The 26,887-nt window shown below is 40.2% G+C and overlaps 1 protein-coding gene across 1 annotated transcript in view; it reads right to left on the minus strand.

Moving 5' to 3' along the window:
- The window catches only part of LOC117445927 (protein Niban 1-like), a 46,690-nt gene that overhangs the window by 7,748 nt on the left and 12,055 nt on the right, over positions 1-26,887 (minus strand). The window contains exons 2-6 of the mRNA XM_034081870.1: positions 20,114-20,244; positions 19,140-19,268; positions 18,910-19,024; positions 1,565-1,729; positions 604-719 (exon numbers count right to left, since the gene is read on the minus strand). Coding sequence (XP_033937761.1) covers positions 604-719; positions 1,565-1,729; positions 18,910-19,024; positions 19,140-19,268; positions 20,114-20,244 — 656 coding nt within the window. The remainder of the gene's footprint in view (positions 1-603; positions 720-1,564; positions 1,730-18,909; positions 19,025-19,139; positions 19,269-20,113; positions 20,245-26,887) is intronic.

Raw genomic sequence — 26,887 nt, forward strand, 5'->3', positions numbered from 1 at the left:
TCCTGCTGTAGCAACTGATGTCAGATTCTGTCTATTCAAATGGTTTTATCGTCAGCCAACCACGGTGTGCTGCTCCTCACAAAGGTTTTGGTCTCACAGCTGAACATCTGTTTCATGAATTTGTTTAAGTCGTCTGCGAGCTCAAGTTTCTCTGTTTGACACACAGAGATAATAGTTCATGGTTCACCAGGGATAGAGTGAGACTCAGTGGATGGCCGATGCAACAAGAAAGGAAAAACATTTGTCTTTTTTCCAGTTTTTCTGTACTTTTGTATCTTTTGTTTGACTTTCTTTGCAAGACATCCTGGGGATTATAGTCAGAAATGATTACTGTTGATTATTTGCTTACTCAGCAATTGCAATTGGGATGAAATATGAATCTCATGTCTGTGTGTTAAGTACAGAGTCAAGACTTAGCCTAGCATGATGACTGGAAAAGGGGGAAACAGTTAGCCTAGCACCGACAGGCATCTTTAAACACATTCAATAACAGTGAGGGTATTTCCCATCAATCGTCTTTAAACTATTCTTTAATAAAAGGTGTAGATGAATCCTGTAAATCTACTGAGGAATAGAATAATTAGTTGAGAGTTTGGGACGTACCCTGACATCACTTCCTATCAGCATGTCCCAGGACTCGTATCTGTCTTTGTCCTGTCTGTAGAGCTGGATGGCTTTGAGGAAGGCCTGCACTTCACACGTCTTCTTCTTCAGGAAGTCTGACAGAGAGGGAGGAGATGGAGATTTAAAAAACTAGCAGGTTAAGAAACTGACAGAATAATTTGTCATCATTCTCTTTGTTTTAAGCTGTGATGTGAGCTGAGTGTAAAGCTCCATCTCCTCGCTGGGCTGCACAGAGAAGGGATGTTCTGCTTCAACATCATTATATAAAAAAAGTATTGAACGTCTCTGCTCCTCGGAGCTGGTGTGGCAAGTCTGTTGCCATGGAAACTGTCGAAAGTGGTTTAAGTGATGGTATGCAACCTAAATCTATCTCTCATCACTTAGCTGTGATCAGTTTCAGTTCATTCAGTCTGTAGCAAGTAATGATGCATTCCTGCAGAGTAACATGGATCATTAGGTACCATCTAACGAGTTATACATGTTATAACGGTTTTTAATCAATATGACACTGGAGATAGGACAACCCTTTTCCATATTCTGGCTGCAACTAAATCATGTTCATCATCCATACATCTGCCTATTCTCCTAACAGATGAATCTTTTAAATGTATAAAATGCCACATAATAGGGAAACCGTTCATCTGAAATGGCAAACAACTGTTCCAATCCAGAATATATTAAATCTACTATTAAATAAAGGCGTCAAAAACCGGAAAAGCTTGAACGTTTGAAGAAGGCTTAAAAACTAAATTAAAATGTGTACTGACTAAATAAATGAAATTGAAAGACGTGTACTTTTCTCAGACTTCCATGCAATTTGCCTTCTTTCTGTAACCATTGGAGTTGCCCCCTCCAGGCTATCAGAGGGATAAAACGGCCATTTTAAGCCACTCCCCCATTGGATTTATTTCCAGATTAGGGGGTTGCTCGCTGGTCTCACCCTGGTTCTGGTGCCTGATGCAGTCTGACAGGATGGAGAGGAAGGCGTCCTGCTTGGCCTGCTGTTTGAAGCAGAAGTAGGAGTCCCTCCTGTAGGGAAGACGCAGGTAGACGGGAAACTGTCCCGGCATCCCAGAGAGAGGAGGAGCAAAGTCCTCATTCACATCTGAAACACAAAGATCAGGGGCCTCATTTATAAAAGGGATATACACTCAAAAAATGGCGTACGCCAGTTTCTACGCAGTGTTTGCGATTTATAAAATACTAACTTGACGGGAAAATGTGCGGTCCTCCACGCAAACTCTAACCCATGCGTACGCACTAAGCACAACAACGGGAGAGACGAGAAACTGCGACACCGTTGGCAGAAGGAAGAATGGAGAGAAATATGTGGAAATAATACCATAAATAAAATGTTACCTCATTTATCATATATGAAGAATTCATTTTCAAAAATTGATTAAAGCCAATCTTAAAATGATTAAACAAACGCCTGTTTGAGACTCCTCAGTGCACACAAAAACATAACTTGGAGAAATAAATAAATACGGATATGTTATTTAAAACCACCTCGAATATGTTGTGTTAATGTTATGAAATGTTTTCTCACACATGATGCGGTAAGCAGGAGGACAGAATTACGTCTAAACTCACGCCGTTTTGCATTTTGGTTGTAGATACGAGCATGGTTTTATATGATTAATCGTGTTTTATGCCATTTGCTAAAATAAGCCTTCTCCATCGCTGCCCCCACCCTCTGGAACTCTCTCCCACAACACATCAGAGACTGCACTGACCCCCCCACTTTCAAAACACTGACCAAAACACACCTCTTCAGACTGGCTTTTAATCTGTGAATTATGCTGTATTGCTGTTTTAATAACTTTTAAATGTTATTTTATCTTGTTCTAATAACTTTTAAATTCTATTTTATCATGTTTTATCACCACTGTAAAGCGTCTTTGAGCACCTGGAAAAGCGCTTCGAAATGCAATGTATTATTATTATTATTATTATTATAAGATAAATCGCTCATAAAACACAGGAGGTATGGAAACTAAGAACACCCTATATTTGTTACATTTGGCAGCTGATATAACTCAACACATTAGTTTTATTTCCTTTAACAGGTGGACATAGAGTTGCTGCAGTGGAGACGCTGCGCACAGCTGATAACTTAACTGGAACACAAACCACCAAATAAAAAACTAAACATGAATTGACTCCACTCCGCAGGGATCCCCCGATACCTTCTTACAGTTGCTCATCATGGGGGGGGGGGGTCTCCTGTCCCCGGCACAAACACACTGCCAAAGGTTGTGTGTATTTTGTCATTAACCTTTTTCGGACCACTTATTTATTTGTTTGGTGACGATCCGACCTCAATGCTGCTACTCTGGTTCAAACTCAACCTGATCTCACCAGAATGCGTGACTCCACCACGACTCCTTAACACCGCATTGCGTGGTGGAGTCACGCATTCTGCTACATTTACGTGTCGGCACCACGCAAACAACCCCAATGTAAAGTGAATGAGGCTCTTTTGTCGTGGTGCACACACGCATTTCTACAACGTCCCACAGTGAGCATTTATTCGGACGTTTTTTAAATCTACTTTATAGCTTGTAGTAACTCACGGGAGGCTTCTTTTATTTTATTTGTATTCATAATCATTTTTATTTTTCATCAGAATGTAAAAATGACATTAGTTACGAATTTTTGTTCTCAAAAAACAGTGCATTGTGTGTAATGCAACTGTGATTTTTATTAAATTAGTTAGTTTTTAAGGAAGGCCAGAGCTTCAGCTGTGTCAAATAGATTGTTCCCTTTAGTTAACGTTATTTAAAAGATAATGATCATGTCCCCTGTATTGTATTACGAGCGTCCATTCCCATTGGATAACGGATAATTTTACACCCGGAAGTAAGTATTCTCCTTACTGTCGATTGATTTTACAGTGATATCTGCACTACTCATCAACTCAAAAACACCAAATTATCCTTGTTAATTACACAACATTGATTGGTTTAAATTGTGTACAATGCTTTTGTATTTTCCCCCTTCGATTCGGAGAAACGAATATTTTTTCGGAGTTTTTGGATGGCAGAAGACACTACACTACCCAGAATCCTCAGCTATAGTTTGAGACTACACCAGAGATGGGGACCCGAGTCTGCGACTCGGACTCGAGTCGCACTTAAGTCGCACACACAGAGACTTCAGACTTGACTTGGACTCGTGACCAAAAGACTTCAGACTCGACTTGGACTCGTGTGTTGGGACTCGTGAACAATCATTGTTTTCTATTTTTGGCGTATTAAAGGTGGGGTAGGTAGGTACATTTGAGAGAAACCGGCTCGAGATCGCTAGAATTTGAAAATACACAACCGGAGATAATCTGCTAGAGGCTGTTACTTCCTTATAGAGCCCGCCTCCTCCAACACACACGAACGCGCACATGACCAATGAGGGCACGAGATAAATTTGTGCCCAGATGGAAGGCTGACAGGCAGGTAGGCCATCCAGTTATTATAGCCGGGCTCATTACGCAGACGTGCGCGCCTCTGTTACTACCTCGTAGTAACACAATGCCACCGGCAGCTGTACCGCTTGTAATTAGGTTCAACTACAACAACTTCGAACAAAACGCCGGCGGCACCAACAAAAGGAGCGCACACTGCAAAGTCTGCAATATCAAAATCAAGGATGCTGGCGCAACAACGTCGAATTTCATCAGGCACTTGAAAACTCACCCGGAGAGGTCAGTCACATTAACGCATGGACGGTTAGCAAACATGTTTAGCTCAGCATCAGCTATGTAATGTTCACTTAGCTTGCTACTAGCTTTGTAACTGAATATTTGAAAAGATTAGTGAATGTTTTCTTGTCACACTTGTTTGAGTTGAGTGGCGTTGACATCCAACTCTTGACATGACATACAAAAGGTCGGTAACGTTAATCATTACGTTCCGCTGCCACCATCTACTGGCTAACGTGAAACGTAGAAAATACATAGTTACATACATAAATACATCCGTCGGTTTATAGGCAGGTTACAGGTTTATTGTTGACCACGTAACGTTAATGTTACAGGTTTATCAGGTTACCATTACACTGGGTTTGAGTGAGAGGATAGAGGAATATGTTTATTAATAGTAGACTTAAAAGATGTCATTAGAGACCCAGTGTAATTAAACAATACGGTTGCAGAGGTGCAGTATAGAGCTGTGCAGTATTCTTAACAGACTGGATAGCAGCAGACAATAGAAGGCTTATTACAACCAGAAGAGACATGAGACTTTTATTTTTTTAGAGACTTGAGACTTGACTTGGACTCGTGACCAAAGACTTGAGACTTGATCAAGTCTCACCCCACAAAGACTTGAGACTTGACTTGGACTCGTGACCAAAGACTTGAGACTTGATCAAGTCTCACCCCACAAAGACTTGAGACTTGACTTGGACTCGTGACCAAAGACTTGAGACTTGACTTGGATTTGCAAAAAAAGACCTGTGAACATCTCTGGACTACACCATGTGCTTAGCTTGACAAACCCCGTGATCAGTCCTCAAGCTCTGTGATTGGTTGACCTCCAACTGCATTCCATATGAAAAAAAAACGTTTCGTAAAAGATAAAATCATACTTTATTCAGCAGTGCTTGCTTTACTCTTTGAAATTCATACATGAATGCATTGTAATAAATGGTTTGGCTGCATTAAATATTACACATCTATCGTAGTTCTTTATTTATCTACAGAGATCGGGCATCAGAATAGACCGGAAACTATTCTTTTACCGTTCTGTTTTAATTTCACAATAAAGTTAGTTCTAATAATCTGTTTTGATATTGTTTTTTATTAACTACTAGACCGCTGGGTCATGTTAAGACCATCTTTTCTGTGTTGCTGTGGGGTTTTTCTTTCGCACAAATATGAAAACAATAACAAAATATATCTGTCTTAAACTAAACCAGAAACAGCAGTATATTTTATTTTGTTAACACTGTAAACTTGACAGCTTTTTAACCCGCACCTCCTACTGGTTAAAGCACGTGATTACACGTTTGGAGTCATTGCAATGCAGGTAGATTATGTTTCTTTTTAATGACTGTTTAAAATGCCTTTTTCTTAATGTCTTTCATTTTTGTAAAGCACTTTTGAATGTGTTATATGATGAAAACATTTAAATATTAAGAGTACATACAAAATAGTGGGAAAGTAGAAGGTCAATGATATAGAATAGAAAATATCAAGAAGATACTGTAAATAATATCTACAATAAAACAGTTTAGTGCCTGATAGGAGGATGTGCAAAACAGACAAACTAATAAGGCTTTATTTAAACATTAAAGAATACTTTAGGCTAAGGTCTTCTTTTAAATAAGAAAAAAGCTTTGGGGGTATCTATCTACAGATACATACTAAGCCTGACAAAGTACTTAACGTCTAATATATTGCATGGTTTGTTTTGGAACTTGACAATCAACTTTCCTGCAATGTTAACTATGTTGAAGCACTTCTTTTAACCGATATTATACATAATTGTATTATACTCTTATAAGATGTATGTAGATAGAATAAGAAATTTGCAGAATACGACAGTGTAATGGTGGAGGTACACACATATTGATAGAGGTCTTGTAATGCACTGTTGAGGAACCTGTGACCCAAGTTTTGCATTCATTGCATAACTACACCGTAGTTGTGTGATATGTCAATAAACCTTTGAAAATCTTGAAATCTTGAAAGGGATGTGCAAAATATCAATTATATACAGTCTTTAATGAACGATTAGAGAATAACGAGTAATGAATATGCTTTATACGGATCTGCAGATAAATATTTAGTCAAGCACCAACTATCAAATATCTCTCCTGATTGTTGGCACTTGACAATCACCTTCACTGAATTTTACTCAGGTGTAACTAAAGTCTGATTTAAGGGTTGTTTATATTTCACATCATTAATCCAAATCTGTAAAGTAACTAAAATAAATGTAGTGGAGTAAAAACACCAGGTTAACCTTAAAGAAAGCCCTCAGGATTACAAAAGACCCCCCATCACCCCAGCCACAAACTGTTCTGTCTGCTGCCGTCTGGCAGGCGGTACCACAGCATCCGGACTAAAACCACCAGACTCAGGGACAGCTTCATCCCACAGGCCATAAGACTATTAAACACCTGAACTTAGAAACAACATCCATAACCTTCATCTGGCTGCTACATAGAAATTATTTATCTAATATATCATATTCACAATGTAGTGACTGCTTTTTTGCCATTTGTTTTCTTAGTTATATTCTCTTTTATATGTGTGTGTTATGTGTTGTGTAACGTTGCTGCCTTCTTGGCCAGGTCAGCATTGAAAATGAGATTGTATCTCAATGCTTTTATCTGGTTAAATAAAGGTTAAATACAAATAAAAAGATTCCAATCACTTGTATATAGACTCTTATTGCACTATTTCACTATTTTTTTTCTGTGTATCTGTTTTATTGTGTTGCACTGTTGGAGGAGCCTGCGACCTAAGGGGGGATAGCACACGTTCGATTCCTGTTTTGAATAGTGTGCCGTCGATGGGTTTCATTCCATTTCAAGGTGCTTTTTGAAGCTCTGTGTAAACTTCGCGCACTGCCACTCTAACATCCAATCACAGAGCTTGAGGACCGATCACGGGGTTTGTCAAGCTAAGCACATGGTGTAGTCCCAAACGATAGCTGAGGATTCTGGGTAGTGTAGTAGTAGTAGTAGTGTAGTGTTCTGCCATCCAAAAACTCCGAACAAATATTCGTTTCTCCGAATCGAAGGGGAAAAATACAAAAGCATTGTACACAATTTAAACCAATCAATGTTGTGTAATTAACAAGGATAATTTGGTGTTTTTTAGTCGATGAATAGTGCAGATATCACTGTAAAATCAATCGACAGTAAGGAGAATACTTACTTCCGGGTGTAAAATTATCCGTTATCCAATGGCAATGGACGCTCATAATACAATAAAGGGGACATGATAATTATCTTTTAAATAACGTTAACTAAAGGGAACAATCGATTTGACACAGCTGAAGCTCTGGCCTTCCTTAAAAACTAACTAATTTAATAAAAATCACAGTTGCATTACACACAATGCACTGTTTTTTGAGAACAAAAATTCGTAACTAATGCACCATAATACATTCTGACGAAAAATAAAAATTATTATGAATACAAATAAAATAAAAGAAGCCTCCCGTGAGTTACTACAAGCTATAAAGTAGATTTTAAAAACGTTTTATAGAATAAAAGCTCACTGCGGCACGTTGTAGAAATGCGTGTGTGCACCACCACAAAAGAGCCTCATTCACTTTACATTGGGGTTTTTTGCGTGGTGCCGACATGTAAATGTAGCAGAATGCGTGACTCCATCACACAATGCGGTGTTAAGGAATCGTGGTGGAGTCACGCATTCTGGTGAGATCAGGTTGTTTAAACTGCATCCACCAAACAATATGATTTATCTCGACCTCCCCAAAAGAACCAAAATCTGACACGGTGTGAGATGTCTTTTTTAGCTGTTCTGTCGTCATTTCCTGCGATCTTCTTCATAAAGTCAGTCAAAATGAATGAATGAATGGGCGTTTCTTTGACTATTTATAGGCAAATATGGGCGTTACGTGAAGCCCAAAAAAGCTGCACCGCATTTCAAGTTGATTGGGATTTATAAAAGGGAAACCGGCGTAGGACATGCCGTACGCATTTTCCTCGCCGGTACACAATGTTTTGTGAATCGGAAAATGTCGGAACATTTCTGTACCTATTTATTGGATTTCTACTACGTAAGCAACCTTCCCACGTGAATCCTACGCACGGCGTTATAAATGAGGCCCCAGCTGAGGGTGAGCACCAAAATAAAAAGGAAAGACGATATTTCAAACAAATTAATGGTTTAATGTTGGGTTGGTTGGTTTGAATGTTTAGTCCATACTGACTTTTTATCAAGTATGATCTCGAATGACCACATCCTTATTTCTATCTGAATTTGCTTCATATTAAACACAATCTTCTAGGTGGGCGTTTCTGCTACCAGTGGTGGAAAGTACATTTAAGTACTGAAGCACAATTTTGAGATACATGGCCATGAATATTTCAATGTTATGCTGCTTTATGATTTTACTCCAATATATATATATCAGAGCAAAATATAAAAGTTTTGGCTGTACATGTATTTGGCAGCTACTTTCAGTTACAGATATACAATTATTGAGTAAAATGCATCGTAAATGTTGTAATTATGCAAATTATAAAAAAATACTTAAATACTATAGGTAGGTGGAATCACAATGTAACCATAAGTGTAATAAAAGAGCTAGAACACCATCATATTATACATTTATATAAATAAATAAATCAATACTTTTTTTTTTAAATATCACATTAGCCCTACTAACTGGTACATCGCGACAACCCTAATGAGTACCTTTTGTACTTTAAGTTTATTTCAAGCTTGTATATGTAACAGAGTATTTCTACACTGTATTAGTATATGGGTTCTATGGTGGGCAGATTATATTTTACTGTGTGGGTTTAAAATAAAGAAGACAAGTAGGGTGGATTATTCATTTACTTCTACTCTAATAATCTCTGTTCAAAACGTTTAAACTTTATGACCCCATAACACATGGATGTTCTTTAAAGCTTCAGGGAGTGTGCACTTGTGTCGGGAACAGAATATCTGAGAGGAAAGAGATGCATGACTGACTCATATTTCATGTTATAGACTCTCACAGCTTCAGTGGCTGAACCATTAAGCCAGATGAGCCTTTTGGGGCTTTGAGCACCACAACACAGTGCTACTTTGCAGCTGACATTTTCAACACTCTTGCAAAACAATCTTGATTGATAAATTGCTCCACAGTAAAGAGGAAAAATATATCAAACATCTTTAGATTTTTGGATAAAATATCCCTTTAAACTTAACAGCTATTTATTGCTGTAAGAGGACAAGGCTAACAATGAGTTAAACTACAAAGTGTGCCTTTTTAGTTCATGTTTATACTGGTGGCAATTATACAATTCTCTATAAACAGACATTCTCAAGGATAGCCTTATCAGTCATTATGATTTAAGTCATGCTCTGAAGTGTTTGTGTTTCTTAAACAATGCTTATTTCATTCCTTCAGTCCTTCTTGGCTCCCACCTGCACTTCTTTAAGCTTTGAGCACCCGTGGGTGGGAGTTTGTTGTTCAAGATCTAAGTGGGAACACTTCAGGTTTCTCTTTTGTTTAAGAAACAAGTCCTACAATTTAAACATGAAATGTATTATCTAGAGGGGTAATAATGTCTTCTTTGTGTGTTAATAGAATGGATAATGATGTGTGATAAGATATTTCACATTTTACTGATGGATAATGATGATTAGAGATTGTAAAAAGAAACAAAATACATGTATTTTCAGAATTATTTTCTATTTAAACTTAATTATAGCTTGTATATTCTTTGCATTTTGAAAATGTTCGAAACATTAAAGGATGATATTTATAACAATTTAACTTATTTAAGCTTGAGTTCCGCATTTTGTTACAGAGTACATGATCCTGCAGGTTCATCTGTAAATAAAATAAAAATAGAATTCTTTCTTTTTCATAATCTATAACAAACAGGTGAACATAGCGCACAGGTCAAAACACCCAGCATCTTTTTATGAGAGCATGCTTGTGTGCAAACAGCCAAATTGTCATCATTACGTCATAAACTCATCCTCTGCACAGATTACTGCGTACTCAGCACAGACACACGACTGTTTCCAAAACACCAGAGGCTGAAATGACCTCGATAATTGCTCCGTGTTGAAAAATCTGCAGGGATATTTTCAGGACAGATAATCGAGAGCTGAGACTTTAAAGTCTGTAAACACAATAGAGGCGCAATAAGGCTGTGATATCCACTGCACACATACATTCTGATAGAGGAACAAATGGAGAAGATTTTTCTATTTGTAGACATTAATCATATATGCTGTCTTCAGTGCTGAAAGAAGTATGCAGATGCTTTTCTTAAAAATGAGAAAAAACACTAAAAATACTCCCATTACAAGTAAAAGTATTTTGGAAAATAAAAATCCATATTTTTCTAAGTGTTGCCTAACTTTTATGTGGAACTCTCCAGAAATACTGTTTAAACATAATTAGGAATGAGGGTAAAACTATTTATTTTTGAGAAATGGCTAGCTTTAGCATATTAGCACGTTATGTAGCATGATTTCAAAAATAGCTATATAGCTGATGCTAACAGTAACAGTGAAAAGACAACATAATAATATAACAAGTATTGAATTAGTGAACAAGTAACCAATGCTCTGTTTTGTTTTTAGTTTTTGTTCCATTACATGATAAGAGTTATAGAGAGGTGAAGTCCCTCCCCTTCTGGGGGAGCTCCATGGGACCATTATTTCAGAAAAAGTATCATTGAAGTCAATGGAGAGAGAAAGATTATCTTTCAATCCCGTTTGAATTGTGCCACGAATTACACATATGATGTTTGTCAATTTAAAAGATAATTTTGCAAATTTTTTTTGTGTGAAACGCTTAATGAACTACATCTCTGGTCTCGCACACTCTTACAACAACACACGTCACCAAGATGGCCGTCACTACTGTCTTGTCAAAAAAGTGATTGACTCCTCACTATCACCACAATGAAACACGTCCAGAAGAATGTCATGCAAAGCTGCCTGCCTTCCTTTGATTCTCTCTGAACTGCCTGATCTTTTTAATGTTTAATGTCAACCATTTGTGCAGATAGCGTGAAGTAGAAAAGATCGCAGATGCTAATGTACCGTTAGCATTTCTCCCCCGGGCTTAAATGGTGTATTATAGAATGATCACACCGGTGACAGTACTCTTCAAAAGGGTTCACAAAATATGACTACTACTCTTACTGTTTAACATGTTGGGTTACTTAATGTTACTTCATGTTAAGGCGAATACAAATGACAAGGCTGTAATGCTAACTAACGTGCTAGCTACTAGCTGGGTAGCTAACTTAATCCAGCCACTCCTGGTCCTTTCATCAGACGGGAAGTGAAAGAACGAGCAAGATAACATTATCTTATCTTAGCCAGCGCCATATAGATAGCTAAGATCAGCGCCATATAGATATAATCTATCTCTTATGCGGCTTTCACACCAGCGCTTTTCCCTTTCTAGCTCCGAGCTAGAGCTTTTCTGGTCCAGCTCCGGTTTCCCTTTTCTGCTCCGGCTCTGTTCACACCGCCCAGAGCCCGACTGGTGCTGCCGCTGCTGCGTCATGACGTCACCGTTTACATCGCTGATTTGCTCCCCAACTGCGTTACGGCGCTCACAACAACTGCGTCGGGTCGATGATCGCGTTGCTTTTAATCACATGAAGACAGATTAAATTAAATAACGACTTCTCCAACCTTATGCTTTTCTCCAGAGTGCCGTGGTTCATAGTTTATTAATGTGTTTCTGGGCATTTACCGACCGCTGCAGTGTTGGCTGCTCTTCCACGGGAGTTTATTCTCCCGTTAGCTCCCGGTTAGCTCACACTGCAGCAGCCGCTCTAAAGTATTCACTGTCCAACTCACACAAGCAGCTGATACATATCCCCAGTGAATGTGTGTCAGTCTGAATTGACGCTGTTTGGCATCACAACGCTGTTATGAAAGTCTCTCTGGTATAAAATGGGTGATGTTAGCATAGCAACCGAAGCTAAACTGACTACTTGCTATTGCTATCCTATTGTGGCATAAACCGTTTTCTACAGGCACATTTTACCGGCGTATTCTTATTATGATTCTACTTGTGATAGTCGGATGTATTGTCCATGTATTGATTCCATCCGATAGCTGCTATAATAAAAAACAAAACGTCTGCCTCTCTCCACAATGATCAATAACGGCCTGTCCACACAGCGGCGTGCGTTGAAGCTTCCAACGCTTCTGCCCATTCACTTTGAATGGGGTGACGTCACTTTTAACCGAACTGCATTTTGGGAAGCGACGTGGAGCGTTGCTGGCTTCAAAAGTTGAGCAATGTTCAACTTTTGACGCCTCGACTGAGGCGTCAGCCAATGAAATCCTGTTTATGCAAATCTGCCAGTACAAGCGCTAGCCAATCAAACCGCGTACGTATGCTGGGAGAGACTACGCAGGTCATTTCCTCATATTCCAAAAAATTGAGGGAAAATTCATTATAGCGGTAGTGAATTACCCGGTGCTGTATGATCAGTCTCTGTTCATCTACCGGGATACAAACCGGAGGAGCGAGGCATGGAGGGAGGTGGCGGAGACAGTGGGTGAAACTGGTAGGTTTTCGCCTGTTTGGGGATTTTATATCCAGTTTACTTCGTTTTAACATTGCTATTGCTTTGTATGTCGGGGGCGGGAGATTCATGTGATTGGTTGTTGGTCGCGTTGATCGCAAAAAATCCCCAAGCTTCAGATACGCCCACCTCCAAGCGTCAACGCACGCTGCTGTGTGGACGCTCCGTAACAGTGAACGGATGGTCAAAGTAAGGTACAAATAAACAGAATCACACGAAGCCTGGTTAGTGTTAACTGACTTTATAAAGTGTGTTTATAAGCACTACTGCTTGTAGGCAGGCATGACAGTCGACCCATATTCAGGGGAGGTGGGTTTAGTTTCCTGCACGCCTCGACGTAAGAGACGCCACCTCTTAGCTCCGAAGCTCTTGCCTCTTACAGCCCATACACACGGCGGTGTGCGTTGCCGCTTGGCGGTGGGCGTGTCTTGAGCTTGGGGAGTCAACGCGAGCAACGCGAGCAATCACATGAATGTCCCGCCCCGGACATACAAAGTAAAGCATTCATGCTACATCCATGCTGGCTAAATATGCTGTCTATGCTTGCTAGCTGTCCATTCAAACGAAGTACACTGGATATAAACTCCCCAAACAAGCGAAAACCTACCAGTTTCACCCACTGTCTCTGCCACGTCCCCCCATGCCTGGCTCCTCCGGTTTGTATCCCTGTATGTAAAGAGGGACTGGTCATAGAGTACCGGGTGATTCCCTACCGCCACGATAATTTTCTCCTCCATTTTTTGACATATGGGAAATAACTGCGGTCTGGCTCTCCCAACATACACGCGGTTTGATTGGCTAGTGCTTGTACTGTCAGATTTGCATACGCGGGATTTGAATGGCTGAGGCGGCAAAAGTAGAACATTGCTCTACTTTTGCAGCGAGCACCGCGAGAGAAGCTACGCTTTGCTCCCACAATGCAGTTCGGCGAATCGTGACGTCACCCCATTCAAAGTGAATGGGCAGAAGCGTTGAAGCGGCAACGCACGCCGCCGTGTGTAGGGGTCGTTAGACTGACAATTTTTTGGAGCTGGAAGTGAACCGGATTCCGGAGTTAAGAGGCGGCGCCGCTGCGGTGTGAACAGGAAAAAACGGTAATTTTCAGGCTCCAGCTCCGAGCCGGAGCTGAAAACGCGTTGGTGTGAAAGGGGCATTAGTGGAGTGGTGGAAAACAGTTATGACATCACTTAAGCGACTCTGGGATTATGTAGTCTTTCTAGTTGCGTATTTTTCATAGTCAGGGGTGCACATAACTTTTTTGCCCTGGTTCTCAAAGAAGCACCTGGAGATGTTGCTTGGTGCTCATCCTTAAATTGAAATAAACCTTAACTTTTGAGGGGGTCTTGACTTTATTTGCCAGACCCACGGCACTGAACACACATGCAGAGGTGAACACAGAACACACATGCAGAGGTGAACACAGAACACACATGCAGAGGTGAACACAGAACACACATGCAGAGGTGAACACAGAACACACATGCAGAGGTGAACACAAGACAACATTAGCACGACAAGCAATCCTACAAACTGTCATCACTACCCTCCTGACTGTTCTCCTCACTGTTCTCCTCACTGCCTTCCTCTCTGTCAGACATGGTAGCTGATGATGTAGGCCTACTACTTTCTCTCTGGTTGAGTCTGGATTAGCTGCTTGCATCCACAAGTCAACAGCTGGTTTTGGGTCGAAAGGGTCTGTAGTTATCATTACATTTTTACATTACATTGCATTTAGCTGACGCTTTTATCCAAAGCGACTTACAATAAGTACATTCGACCAGGAAGACACAACCTTGAAGAAAACAGAATCATATAAGAACATCAGCCTCTCAGTCTGACTGGAGAGGACTCTCCCTCCACATTATTGTAGACACATCTTCTTCTTATATCCGTTATGGTACGTCCACACAGCAGCTTTTCAAAAATCTTGAAAATCTTGGAGCTGGGCGTGTCTGACAGCTTGGGGATTTTTTGCGAGCAATGCGACCAACAACCAATCACATGAATCTCCCGCCCCCGACATACAAAGCAAAAAAAAAACAGGGATTTTATGCGAGCAATAAATATATATTGTATATATATATATATATATATAAACTCCCCAAACAGGCGAAAACCTACCAGTTTCACCCACTGTCTCTGCCACCTCCCTCCATGCCTGGTTCCTCCGGTTTGTATCCCGTTAATAGTTCTGGTCGTAAAGAACCGGGTGATTTGCTACCGTAATTTCTCGTTTGGAATATGAGGAAATGAATTTAACTGCTGTATAACAGAAGTTAAATTCATTCCTCACTTATTCTGACAATGTACTTAACCCCAAATAAAAGAACCCAATAAAAAGAGTTGTTAAATAATAGTGAAGTCACGTTGTAACAACAATAACTCATATCTCTCGAGTTTCCTTTTTGAGCTTTGCTAAAAGCCACTGTGTCAAGTGTCCATCTTGGGTTGCCGTCCGGAGTTGTCCAATATGGCGGACCATCTCGCACATGCGCAGTACCGATCGGGCAGGGGGACGGATCGGGTAGTGACAGTGACAACAGCAACTCCCAAGCCCCCAGGAAGTGCGCCGGAGTCTGATGAGAATATTCGTGCTGGTCAAACGGCGGTACTACACTTCCTTTAGGTTGCTGGGCCCGGAAACACTTTTTCCCATTGACTTACATTGGGAAAGAGTGGTCTGTAACTCGTTGGATAATTTTTTTTAAACTAAATAAACTACCCAGTATGAACGTGTGTATAGCCCTTATTAAAAACATTCGTTCCTCAAGTTGTAAAAATGTGCTAATAACGTTATTCTGAGAGTTATTTCCCTCGACATTATGAACGCGCATCTAACCCACGAGACCAATAGAGTCTGGCTGCAGACCGCAGCAAGGAGGCGTTTCCTATAGAGGCGTTTCCTATAGGGGCGTTTCCTATAGGAGCCGGCTCTCGCCCGCGAACGAGCCGTTTTTTGTTTTGTTTTTGCGGAGGGATCTAGACCGGCATGAAGGCACATTATGCAATGTGCAATGTGGACATTATCCCGCTTATTACACATGGCCACATTCTCAACAAAGTAACGACATGACTCCCAATAATAATTGAAATGCTTTTATGGATTTAGAAAAAGATTGTATTGATTTAAAAAATAGTTTTATGTATTGATTTAAATTGACATGCATCCGCTAAGAAAAGTAGTCCGTTGTTACTGTTTGAACTAACGTAACAACGGCAGGAACTGCTTCTATAGTGTTTTTGAGGAGCTTTTTGATTACAGATTTGAAAACATCGTTGCTTGCTTTAAAAGTAGCACAATTCATTATGTCAAACCTTGAAAAATATCCCTGCCCTAATGCCAAAAGTAACTGGCAACTGAATATATGTCGCCGTAGCTATGATGTCTATGTCTGGACCGCTGCGTAAAAAGGAGGGTTTCTGACCCATTACTTCTCTTCTTACTTCTATAAGAATAAAACACGGAGGACGGAGATCTCTTTTTGTCCCCCTCTTCTCCCCGCTGCAGCCTAGCAGTTGATCTCAAAGCACGCTCCCCTCTCCTGCAGGGAGAAAAACTATATTTATATACTTTATATAGGTTGATAGAGTAGCCCCTTTTTTTAAATAGTTTTTGTAGGTGTTGCCATTTGTTTTGTGTAGCGTGGTTCTACAAGCAAGTCAATGCATTCATTGGGTGGTATCAGAGAGTTACACGGGTCTGTAAATGCAATGAAAACAATTGGCCACAGCAAATAATTTATATTAAACATGTAATTTTTACTTTTTAATACTTTAGTACAAAGGATGTCTTGAATAATTTAAGTGATATATGTGTACACATTTGTTACTACATTTGATTTAATTAAAAGGTATAATATGTGGTAAACTGAAGAGCCCTTTGGGAGCCGAAAGAGCCGGCTCTTCTTGGTGAGCCAAATGATCCGGCTCAGCAAGAAGAGCCGGAATTCCCATCACTAGAACAATGACTTCTTCTGCGAGGATTTATAAAAGCAGCTGGAATCCTTTAAGTTGCTATTGGATAAAAAAAGTTAGGAAACGCCCCTATAGGAAACGCCCCTATAGGAAACGCCTCCTTGCTGCGGTCTGCAGCCAGACCCATCTTCACGAGACCGCGCAGCCCGGCACGTTCATGTTACGTGTTGTTCAGTACTACATGAGTTTCTCTTTATCCATGGATGCACAATAACAACGGACCATATCGCCTTACTGCCAGCCCACGGAGCTGTAATAATGGATATATTGCACATGTTTGCTGTAATTCATCATTTGTAAAATATTATACTACATGGGCTGTATGATGTAAATCTTGTACCGTAAATGTTGTATTAAATAAAGTTAATATTACCAACGTAGATTAACGTTCCTGTAGCTTCTTATTGCACTTGCAATTGTTTTAGTTACTTGTGGGCTACTTAACATGAATAATCACAGTTACTATCCTTTTACTCCATCACATTTCAAAAAGAAATGGGCTATTGTTATTTTAACTCCACCACAGTAATCCATCATCAGCTTTACTTTATAGATAAAATGTTAACTCACAATTGATCATAACAGGCTTCAACATATACATTTGTATATATTACCAAGTGGTTTCATGTACAACCCACACAAGTATCATGCTAAATGAAGCTCTGTTGCTTGGATATCACTAGATCCTGATGTCAGCGTAATATAAAAGTACATAACGATTTATGTGTAATTTAGCATAATTTACTAGCTAGCCGCTAGCTGCCGCCTCGTTTATATAAATCCAGTACCATGCTGTCATAAACGCGCGGTGTTGTTACGTGTACGCAAATTCACGTGCTTAATGTGAACGAGCCTTTTGGGCGGCGTGGTTAAAGTTGCGCATGCTCTATGAGTGCACATACGGGTACTTCTCAGGCATGCCGGGTAATCTGTGACGTTTCGCTCTCTCAAAAGTTGGGCCATTTTGTCATCATGCGCCATTGAGCAAGTCTCATAGGAATGAATGAGGCCCCGCCTCCCACGCTGTATCCAGTTCTTATTATACATCTATGGCTTACACGCGGTTTGATTGGCTAGCGCTTCTACTGTCAGATTTGCATAAACGTGTTTGATTGGCTGGCGCTTCCAGCTCAGCTTCAAAAGTTGAACATTGCTCAACTTTGGAATCCTGGAAATCCTGGACATCCTTCGCTTCGCTCCCCCACAATGCAGTTCGGCGAAAAGCGAGGCAAAGTGACGTCATCCCCATTCAAAGTCAATGGGCAGAGAAGCGTTGGAAGCGGTGGAAGATTCTTCTGAAGCTGCTGTGTGGACGTACCGTTAGAGCAGCTAGCACCAGATTCTAATAACAACACCGGGCGGTGCGCCCTTCTCTCTCTCCCTCGCTCACTCGCATTTTGGCTATGAGCTGCGGGCGCCAGATAAGCCAACATCCCCCATTTTCATCACTTACAGCGCCCATCGTACAGGGCAAATGAAACTTGTAACCGGGGTAAAAAGGGTGTTACATTTACTTAATTATGAATGTTGTTACATCAAGGCCGAAAGTTAGGATGAGCACCAACGGTCAAAAATGTTTTTTTCCCTCCCAGAACTGCCAGCGCAGCGCCTCCCCAGATCTGGCGCCCTAGGCGAACATCTATAACGTCAGTGCTACGGGCCGACCCTGAGTTCATATGCAACTCGCAAATATCTTTCTCTCCTCTCTTTTCTCTTCTCTCTTCTCCCTTCTCTCTCTCCCTCTCCCAATTTTGGTACGCAAATGCGCCTTTTTTCAAATGACCCGGTGCTCTGCGCACCAGTTATGTGCAGCCCTGTTCATAGTCTTATATTTCAACAGTTTTACGACAAACTGTGACTTTTTTGACATGGAAATGATTTTTTAAGATTGACAAACATCATATGTGTAATTCATGGCACAATTCAAACGGGATCGAAAGATAAGTTTTCTCTCTCCATTGACTTCAATGCATAATTTTTCCGAAATAAGGTCCCATGGACCAGAAGTAGATGGGCGTGACTTCACCACTCTATAAGGCTTTTACTCACTGGTGTCATCAGTGAAGAACTTGTCCACCATGGCCATGTACTTCTCCTCTGTGGTCAGAACACTGCCCCCTGTAGGCAGCATTTTCTGGCGTGGAGGCATCCCTTTTAAAAAAGTCTGATGGAAGAGGAAAGAAAAAAGTATGATTAGAGGGCAACAATTGGTATGGAGATTGAATTGTCCTTTTGTACTGTAGACTCTGTTCATTTGACTTGGTGGCTGTCCTGCTCACCTCCAGGCTGTCGTGACACTCCAGGCAGTAGTTGGCTCTCACCACCACGTACCTCTCCTTCCACTTCCTGGTTTGGTCAAAGAAAAGGACCGCCTCTTCGTATAGCACCTCGCCCTCCTCAGTAGCCTCCTGGTCGGCACAACACATACAATTGACACACAGCTAAAAATGTGGCACAGAGTTAAATGTTGTTCTGGGTGGGGATTCAACCACTGACTCTCTTATTGGTAGAAGCCCATTTAACCCCTGATCTACAGACGCCTCTTGAATTAATGACTATCAATTTTGAAACTATGACATCAACTAAGATTAACATTTTTGGGGAACTGATAATCATACTCTGATGAGTATCTCTATATTTTCACCTTCCGTCAAAGTTACGGTCCATTTGTAAATGAAAATAATTTAAATTGTAAATGTGTGTACGTTGGAGGATTACAACAACACTACTGGCCTGATTTTCTTGACATTTGATTTAGGTGTGTGTCATGAACAAGAGAAGAACCCATTTCATGTTGCAGCAGATCTAAATCCCGAAGCTGATACACAAGTTATTCCTGGAAACAGCCTTGGTGGAGGTTGGTGCTCTTCTAGGGTCGATGAGACAATTTAAACAATTTAAAGCAGGAGAAAACACATCGGGTCAGGCTGGATTTGATAATCAGGAAAACAATAAACTTTGATTACTTTTACTTATTTGTCATCATGGATTGTTTATCAATCAGCCCTTTCATTAGTGAGTTTGAGAAGAGTACTTCTGGCTGTTTGTTGTATCCATATCCTAAATCTGTCCCTGTACCATATTTAAAGTGAATCATCTCCGTCTCAAGCTGGATAATATTTCAGATGTTAGTCACACCTGCACATATTCTCACTCCTGCATTACGCTGCCAACCCGTAACCAAACCTCTGATTCATTCGACCCATTTCTAGTAAGTTCCGACTCAGATGTCTGGAACCAGTGTGACACATACCTTCTGGTTGAGGAGCTGCGTGATTTTCTCCTTCCGCTGCTCCAGGTCATCTTCAACCTGAGAGAAACGGGCCACAGAGAACTGCTTCCTGTAGTACGGGCTGAACTCCTTCAGCGTGGTCTCAGCCTGGCCTGCAGGAACACACAGAAAAGAAGCCAAAAGATAAGTAACTGACTGGTTTTATTAGGAAATGAAAGCAACAAAAACATTTCAATAGAACTGATTGTGCAGATGACCGGTGTTAAATACTGAGCCCGACCACTGAAGTTGGATTCCTGTTCAAGTTTCATCCAAACAAGAAAGAGGAAACTCCAGTGTGGGCGTATAGCAACAGGAAGAGAAAGTCCAGTTTGAAGACGTCTCAAAAGACAACCCATTTGTACTCAATGAGACCAGCCAGAGAAGGATATTCATGGCACAATCTGATTTGTACCTACATTAAGTCATTTAAAAAGAGGACATTTACAGATTCATATTACTATTTTGTGTCTATGTGACATGTCCCTATGTTTTAGTGTTGAAAAAGTGCTTAATTTGTCTCATACTGCCTGTGCTGCAGCACCTCTTTTCACCCTCTGCTCTAATTAGTTAGCTGACCGGCTCTGTTGTGATTGGTCGACACTTAGAGATGGGTCAGGTATAAGGATGTATGTGCCGCCCCCGTTAGCGTATCATGTACAATGTATCAGAGCGCTGGCCAATAGAAGCACAAGTGTTACACAGTGATGTCACTATGTCATGGAGGTTTCTGGCTTTGCAGACCATTGACATGCACAAAAAACTCTATAACACTCTACAGGAAAGGGAGAACCAAAAAAGCACAATAGGGCCCATTGAATTACAAGCGATTTCCCTGCTAGCTCTCTTCATGTTAAGCAAGGCTGACCCCAGATCTGCACTGAACACACAGACATGAGATTTATAGCCATCTGAATATCTCACTTTCCAAATATTTCCCAAAATAAGAAAGAGATTACTTGCATTAAAACAGCTAAGCTAAAAATATAATATAAACCACATGAAGTTGGAACTGAACTGGTCAAAACTCTTTTGGTTGTGTTGCGTTTGCCAAAGAACACACAACAGAGCTTTCTCAAATCAAAACCTGAGCTCATCTCTGTGCTCATTTTCCATCTCTTCCTCTGTGCTGCCGAGACATGCCAAAGTCTTCCTCCCGCCTGGATAACAAACACCAGATGATATCACACTGTTCCCGAGGTGATTTCTGCATGATGCTGTAATCCGGTCACTGAGGTTAGTGTCTCTGGATCCTCTATCCATTAGAATACATCTAATCAGACTGTCCGAGTCCCCAAGGCCTCCGTCACGACATCATACATTCAGTCCCTCCTGTGGTCCATCACTATACGGCTATCTGGCAGCGCATTCCCATTCTTTGAGAGAGAAACCTCTCAGATTTCACTCTGCTTAAACCCGGCCAGATTCCTGACGCACAGGGATTCAGTTTCTTAGGAAAAACACAACAAAGAATAAAGTCACTGCAGAGAGTTCCCCATGTTTGTCTTTTCTCTTCACGGCTGCAAACCACATCACCGGGGCACAAAGAGAAATCATTAAATGAGTATTTACGCTGCCTTAAATGCTCAATATCCACAAACTATGAGAGGTAATTCCCAGTGACACATCCTCCACTTCATGGATAAACATGCCTGAGCGTGCGGTGGCTGTTTACTGTCTCCCTCTCAGTGTTAATGTCGGGGTCCGTGAGCTCTGTCATTATCTCTCTGGATGTGCTCCAGCAGGGGTGATGGCACGGCGCCACCACAACATCGCCATGGAAACAGAAGCTGCGATCCTCCGTTACACTGGGTTTGAGAGTCGAAAAAATACATGTGGAAATTCTGAGGCTTCGAAGGGCGAAGAAAAGGGAAACTTTTTTTTAATGATAACAAAATAAATCACTCATGTTTACCTTAAAATTCAATTTCAAAAATTCATATAAATATAATTAAGGTTTTTAGAGAAAGTTCAAAGGGATCACAAAACAATAACATTCCAATATAAATAGATAATTAATAGCTATTTAAGGTAGTTGATCTTCAAAAGGGACCTTCATATTTCAATTGAAATCTAATTCAGCCATGACTTTTATGTTACTTTTTACATTTCATACATTTTTACCCCTTAAAAAACCTTTTTAATTGAAGTGGTATTCCATAAAGAACCCCATATCATGTTATAGGTCAATAAATAACCCCTTAATTTAGGAAATTCCTTATGTGCCTCTTTATATAAATATATATTTTTGTTAAGGACTCAACTTGGGGTAGCTGTATTATTATATTGCATTAGTGTAAGGATCATTAACTCCTTAAATCAATCCATATAAAAAATGCATACTTATAATCCATAATTAGATTTTGAAAGATTACCCTATTGAATACCTGGATGATACATTTTTAATGTATGCTTGTTTGACATATATTTTAGAGCCCTAATGTAAACCTAACTCACAACTTTAGTAGCTTTAATCAATAATGAATGCCAATGTCAAATGTTTCAAATAGTGTAAATTAGGGATAACAAAATGTAAGAGCCTTGAAATTAAGGTGTTCTATTATACATGTCTGGCCACTATACCAAACTGGTATAAGAGACCAAGGGGTAGACCTAGGACCAGGTGGAGGGATTATATCTCTTCGCTGGCCTGGGAGCGCCTTGGGATCCCCCAGTCAGAGCTGGTTGATGTCGCCAGGGAAAGGAAAGTTTGGGGCTCTCTACTGGAACTGCTACCCCCGCGACCCGATCACGGATAAGCGGGAGAAGATGGATGGATGGATATACCAAACAGTAAGTCACACATTTAGATTAAGATTTGTGGCGTGACTGAAGCATAATGAAATGTATTTTAACCAAGGATTATTGTTCTAGCTAGTTGTTTTAATCAGCAGCTGCCGTGTGAAGCTGGATCTCAGGGGACCGCCCTGTTTTTTCCTCAGACCTAAACAATGCAGCGTGTAAAAGGTTAGCTCTGTGTCTGGTGTACCCGTTGACCCTGACAAGCCGCCACCCATTATTGTCAACTTTACACACAATTTATCTTAATCTACTTTAGATGTTTGCTTTGGGGTTGCAAGACAAAACAATTGTTTTTTTCATGATAATGTACAAGATGCAAGGAACATTTTGAAAATGGAGTAGTTTGGGCGACATGCACCCTACAAAATAAGCTGCATAAATCAGCCAAAATCCCTATTTGCTCAAACTTGTGACTTCTCAGCAGCACAGGTTTATTTTAAAAAGGTCACATGCCAACAACTGTTGACAACAACTGTTATAAATTAAACCCGTTTAACACCTTAGATGCAAACAAAATTCCTTTTACTTCATTTTAGAGATTTCGTCTTTGAGTGTGCAAACAGAATTTCCATCTGCAAACAATCTCAGAGAATGCAATTATTTGAAAATGTTTTAAATAAATCCTGACTCTGCCCGCACAGCGAACAACAGATCACAATCATTCTTCGTCAGATATAAAACAACAAAAGCATGGATCGCTATAGTCAACACAAAGATGAGCGAGGAACATGCAACGTCACAAGTATAGAAACATGTTAGCTATAACAAAGTCCTTATCTGGTTTTTTTCCTGTCACACAAAATATATATCCCAAAAAACAATAATATTGTTCCCACCAAATGAGCAATTTTTGGAAAGTTTGCCAAAAAAAAACTAGGTCTTTCCTTGTTAATAGTCTACAAGCAAATCCTCTTTCACCACAAATTTTACATTTTGCCTTTGATCAGAAATTGTCGAAAGCGAGAGCGGCTTACTGCTTTCTACTTCTGCACAACAGCATCACTCAGGTACGAGGTTAAACTTTTTCCAATAAAGTAGAAGCTGTGAGTCACTCGGGGAGGATCAGAAACCCCTCACAGACACAGAGAGAAGTTGTATTCTCTCTGTGCACAGAAAATGGATTTGATTTGTCAGTTAGTACAGATGTTTGTTCTGCGTTGGCTGCCAGCTGGGAGACACATACGTTATAATTGACGACTCATTCTCTGCAATTTGAGAAGCTGCAGCACAAATCAGGCTGGAGGAGGACCTTCGTCTCCTTCAGAGAGTCTCGCTGCTCCGAGTTCATTTTAGTCCACGTTGCAGAGTGAATGGCTGTGACGCCAGCCCCTAAATAAATGCTCAGCTGCTGTTCATGCAAAATATCTGCAGCCGCTGTTTGTTTAATTTATTCAGATTGGGTGGTTATGCAAACGCAGAGAGGAAGCTTGGAATATTTAGACAGCACTTTGGCTCGACCAAAATGTGCTTTATTTGATTTCTTTAAAAAGAGGTTAATGTTTATAAGCATTGTATAGTAACACACACACTTTTATTTTAGTCACTGCTGTTAAGACAAGGCACTTTTAGGCACCGTGTAAAAATTATGTCATTTTCTAAAATATTTCTATAACATATTATTCTTGATAGTCAAAAATATAGTCTGTCAAGACTAAGCATGACCATATTTATTTTCCTATAGTCCCTCAGAAATGCGTTGGGGATGCGCCAACTTGAAATTACAAACCAAATAATGAATATTAATGGACATAATCACAGATTTCTCACAATGCATGCTTTGTTTTGTTGCCGTTTTTCAGGGACATTTCTGATGAACCAGAATGACTGTTAATGAGGCAGCGTACGCCATCTGCCTGCCTCTCATTGCTTCCCTCGGCTCATTAAAACTGAGTGGCAAACACACATTATAAAGACATTATATAAATCCAACAAGCTTGTCATAAAAGCAGCATGATTGGGTCATGAAGAGCAAATTAACCACAGCCCACAGAGTTGGAAACATACTCCATCAGATACAGACACATCCACACAACAGCCGCTTATGCATCAATGTGGTTACTACAGTGATTTCAAGGTGGAGCCACTGTGACTCTTTATCGGTGACGTTCCGCTCCCAGTTGGAGTCAGATATGGGGTTTCCTTGTCTCATTACTAATGGGAGTTCCAGCCTGTTCACTTTGTGCATGCACTGTGAGAACTAAATGTTTTGTTTTTAGATGGTGACAATGAATTCAGATACAAGTTGCTCAGCTACTATTTTCCTAAAGTCTCGCAGCAAGGCCCAAACACAGCATAGAAACACAGCTTTTTCTAGGCCTCAGGAAAGTTTAAATATTCATAAATCTGCAGGGTTTGAATGTTTGCTGAGTGAATTTTACAGTCAGAGATATTTGGTTATTTTAAATACTGATAGCAGTCTATCCCATCATGCCCAGGCTAAATAAATATAAACCAACATTTTATTTGTATCATTATTTATTTATTTTAATCTTTCACTTTCACAAAAGGGACTGCTTTGTACTTTAAGGCATGTTTCTTTGTTTCGTTGTATTACGCAGTATGTCAAATAAATAGATTTATCCTGAAAAACAGTACATGTAAGGACAAACTAATGCAATACATAAAACATGTTGGAACCTAGAACATTAAACTCCCCACACATGATTTAGATTTGATTTCAACCCTGACTTTATTTTAAAGTCAGAAATGAGCACATATTGACTGACTTTGTAGAAAACACACAGAGCGACAGGTAGCGATTGGCACCCTCACTCCCAGGAGAACGCTCATGTTGCATGAATGATCACCAAACTGTAAACAGGCATCCATCAAAAACAGGTCGTCCTGCTGACGTATGCTGCAACCTGCACAGTGAAAGTTTAGATAAGACACAAATACCTCCAGAGTCAGGAGGTATTTGCTTAGTGAGTCACTAAGCTGCACTCTACTCCACTGGTTTGACCTCTCCTACCTAACGATGACAACAATCCAGATTGTATCTCTGAATAATGGTCTAAAGAAAGAATGTTAAAAGCTGGATCCGAAGGCAGAGGATTAACATCACATACCATATGATTGTTTCTTCTGACTGTCAGCACAAACTGAACCAGACACCTTAATATAAATGATAAATATCTTAATTGAATATTTGTAATGTTTGCACCAAGGTATGCATGTATGTATTTTATTCTTTGTGATTTAGTTTCATAACCTTTGTGTCTTCCTTTATTACCTGCTTCGTGACAGGATCAACCAATCAGCTCTCAATCATCAAGTCTTGCTCCCCTAGTGAAACAACACAATCATGGCAAGAAGCAGGAAGATGTATTTTGTGGAGTATCACACAGTTTGTGTGTCCTAAATCGTAATTAAAAAAATAAAACAAGTCGAATTTCTTTAATTATTTATTTTAAAATGTGGGAGAAATGGATTCTAATTGTACAACTTTTTCCAAGTGCCCACAAGAGTTACGTCGTTTGGGAAAACCATGGTAGCTGCACATGCTATACATATTGAACTACTGGGTTTTACATCAGAAAGTCCTCTCCTGTCCTCTGCTCAACCCGGTATCACGGCAAGACATGAACATGTGACGATTTACCATGCTGGGAGACGTGAAGATGTCACGATTTCGTCCCTTCAAACGTGACAGTTACACGGTATTGTTAACCCATGTTAACCAGTGGAGAAATACCCGGAAATGCCAAGCAAATGCTACCCCGACGGTCGGTTGTTATTAATATAATAATGATTTATTTTGTAATAGTCACACTCGATTACGCCTATTTTCTTGTTGCCCCAGCTGGTCGACACCTCTTTTAGCAGAAACAAAGGGTGTTTCTCAATCGCGAGGATGCTGGCTTGGTAGTCACATACTTCCAAGTCACTTCCTTCAGAAACGAAGCAAGTATGCTTCCAAGCCACGGCTTCGGAAAACGAAGAAGAATGGAACAG

The sequence above is a fragment of the Pseudochaenichthys georgianus genome, chromosome 4 (genome assembly GCF_902827115.2).
Source record: "Pseudochaenichthys georgianus chromosome 4, fPseGeo1.2, whole genome shotgun sequence".
Taxonomy (NCBI): Eukaryota; Metazoa; Chordata; class Actinopteri; order Perciformes; family Channichthyidae; genus Pseudochaenichthys; species Pseudochaenichthys georgianus.